This window comes from Papaver somniferum, unplaced genomic scaffold (genome assembly GCF_003573695.1).
Source record: "Papaver somniferum cultivar HN1 unplaced genomic scaffold, ASM357369v1 unplaced-scaffold_19, whole genome shotgun sequence".
In the NCBI taxonomy this organism is placed as follows: domain Eukaryota; kingdom Viridiplantae; phylum Streptophyta; class Magnoliopsida; order Ranunculales; family Papaveraceae; genus Papaver; species Papaver somniferum.
The window spans coordinates 2,414,650-2,417,226 of record NW_020628818.1 but is presented as its reverse complement, the minus strand read 5'-3'; the positions used below and the strand labels follow the sequence as shown (position 1 = coordinate 2,417,226).

General features: G+C 36.5%; 1 protein-coding gene across 1 annotated transcript; it reads right to left on the bottom strand.

Annotated features, from left to right (window-relative positions):
* Positions 1-296: 296 nt before the first annotated feature.
* LOC113338933 (uncharacterized mitochondrial protein AtMg00820-like) lies at positions 297-1,043 on the bottom strand. The gene has a single exon (XM_026584326.1). It carries the CDS (start codon positions 1,041-1,043, stop codon positions 297-299), a length of 747 nt encoding a protein of 248 aa, XP_026440111.1.
* Positions 1,044-2,577: the final 1,534 nt, after the last annotated feature.

Here is a 2,577-nt window from a genome sequence, read left to right as displayed (position 1 = left end):
ATTATATTTGTTATATAATAGAAATAATATAGGTTGTGCGTTTGATCTAATCAATTGGAAATCCGACCTTTGGTTGTTGATTGATATTTATTGATCCTTGGACATTGGTCTTTGGTACCGTCCAAGTTACTCCTTGTATTTGATTAGTACTCATAGTTTCTGTTTGAGGAAATCAAATAAGGATAGAGATATAAACTCGTCGATATACTTTTAATTGATTGAGTCTTGTTGATTCTCTTAAAAGTGTATTCGAGTTTTTCCATACAGATTGCTAAGCGAAATATTGGGTGTTATTGTTAGACCCCCTCTTTTTCATATACAACCTCTTTCAGATCTCGATGCAAGAAGGCATTGCTGATGTGAAGCTGCGTAATATCCCAGTTAAAATTCACAGCTACGGCAAGAACAATTCTGATAGTAGTAGGCTTTACTACAGGGCTGAAAGTATCAGTATAATCAAGACCTTCAAGTTGATGATAGCCCTTATCCACAAGCCTTGCTTTGTATGTATCAATAGATCCATCTGCTTTGAGTTTCAACTTATACACCCACTTGAAGCCAACTAAACTTTGAGATGGATATGAAGGTACCTTAGTCCAAGTATTAGATTCAAAAAGAGCAGTATGCTCTTTATCCATAGCACCACACCAAACAGGAAGCTTCTTAGCTTGAGAGTAACAAGTTGGTGTTGGATGTGTTATTGTGGCCATATAAGCAGCTGGTAAAGAGTGCTTTGTTGAGAAAAGCACCTTTGGCCTATAAATATGATTCTTTGCTCTAGTAAGCATGTTATGTGTATTAGTAGTCATGGTTCCTTGTACTGGCAAAGAAATTTCAATAGGAGGAGTAGAAGCGGAAGAGGGAATGTCTGAGATGGTAGTGGAAATGGATTGAGTAGTAGATGGAGTAGTGGAAGGAGATTCAGGAGATGAAGGTGAATCCAGAAGAGTAACATGCATATCAATTTTAGAAAGAACTTCACTAAGTGTAGTAGTGGAAGTAAGGAAAGAATAAGGAAAAACATGTTCGTGAAAAAACAACATGTCTTGAAATATACACTTTATGAGAAATAGGATCCAAACACATATAGCCTTTACTCTGAGAGCTATATCCTAGGAAGATACACTTAGTACTCCTGGGTTGAAGTTTATTTGAAACAGAAGGATTAACCCAAGGAAAGCAAAGACAGCCAAAACTTTTAAAAAAATGATAATCAGGTTGCTTAGTATACAATTTCTCAAAAGGTGACATGGAGTGTAGAGATTTTGTGGGAAGCCTATTGATGGTGTAATTGGAAGTAGCTAGAGCATCAAACCAGTGAGACAATGGGATATTATCTTGAATAAGAAATGTTCTAGTAATGTCAAGCAAATGTCTGTGTTTTGATTTTGCCACACCATTCTGTTCTGGTGTGTGTGTGCAAGTAAGTTCATGAAGAATGCCATCATAAGAAAGAAAATAATCTAGTTCATCATTAACAAATTCACCACCACCATCAGTTCTGATGATTTTGATGGTTGTGGAAAGTTGATTTTCAATAGTAGTTTTTAATTGAAAAAAGATAGAAGTAAAGTCATACTTTGCAGTGAGTGGAAATACCCAACAAAATTTTGTAAAGTCATCAATGATATTGACATAAAATTTATAGCCATTTACAGAAGTGACAGGGGAAGGACCCCAAACATCAAGACCAATAGTTGTAAAGGAAACAGAGAAGTAGAAGATGAAAGATGAAAAGGAAGTTTATGAGATCTTCCTAATTGGCATTCACTACACATTATTGGCTTTGACATGACTTTGTCAAGCTTTATGATTCTACAAATTTTTCTAAATGATTCAAAAGAAGGGTGAGCTAGCCTTCTATGCCAAATTGCAGAAGAATCAACAACACAAGAGAGAACATAGTTTGATGAGTATAGACTTTGAATAGGATAGAGACCATTCTCATTGGGCCTCTTGAAGAGAATCCTCCCTGATATCAGGTCCTTGATACAAAAATCATTGGAAGTAAATGTTAGAGCACATGAGTTATCTCTAGCAAATTTATGAATTGAGATGAGATTGTGAGAAGCCTTAGGAACATGGAGAATTTTATGCAGATGAAAAGATTTGGAAGGTAAAGTAAGAGTACTAGAACCATGACTAAAAATATTCATACCTTCGCCATTCGCTATAGTGACCATTTCAGCACCATGATAAGATGTTGAAGTATCCAAATTACCAGCATCACCAGTTAAGTGATTTGTAGCACCAGAGTCCATGTACCAAGGATTTTCTCCAAAAATATTTGCTGAGGCAAGCGTGGCTTGGATATTTCTCGGTAGATCATTCCCTTGATAGGAAAAATTGAGACGATTCCAGCATTCACGAGCATCATGTCCATATTTGCGACAAATTTGACAGGTAGGTCGATCTCCAGAAGCAATATCCATAGAAGAAGCTTTATTGACAGAGTGAGAAGAAGGTGTTGGTAACAAACCTTGAGAAGATTCCCTTCCTGAAAAGAACTGATTTCTACCACGACCTCTAAAGTTGTTACGTCCAACACCTATACCAGAACCACGCAAGGCACCATAT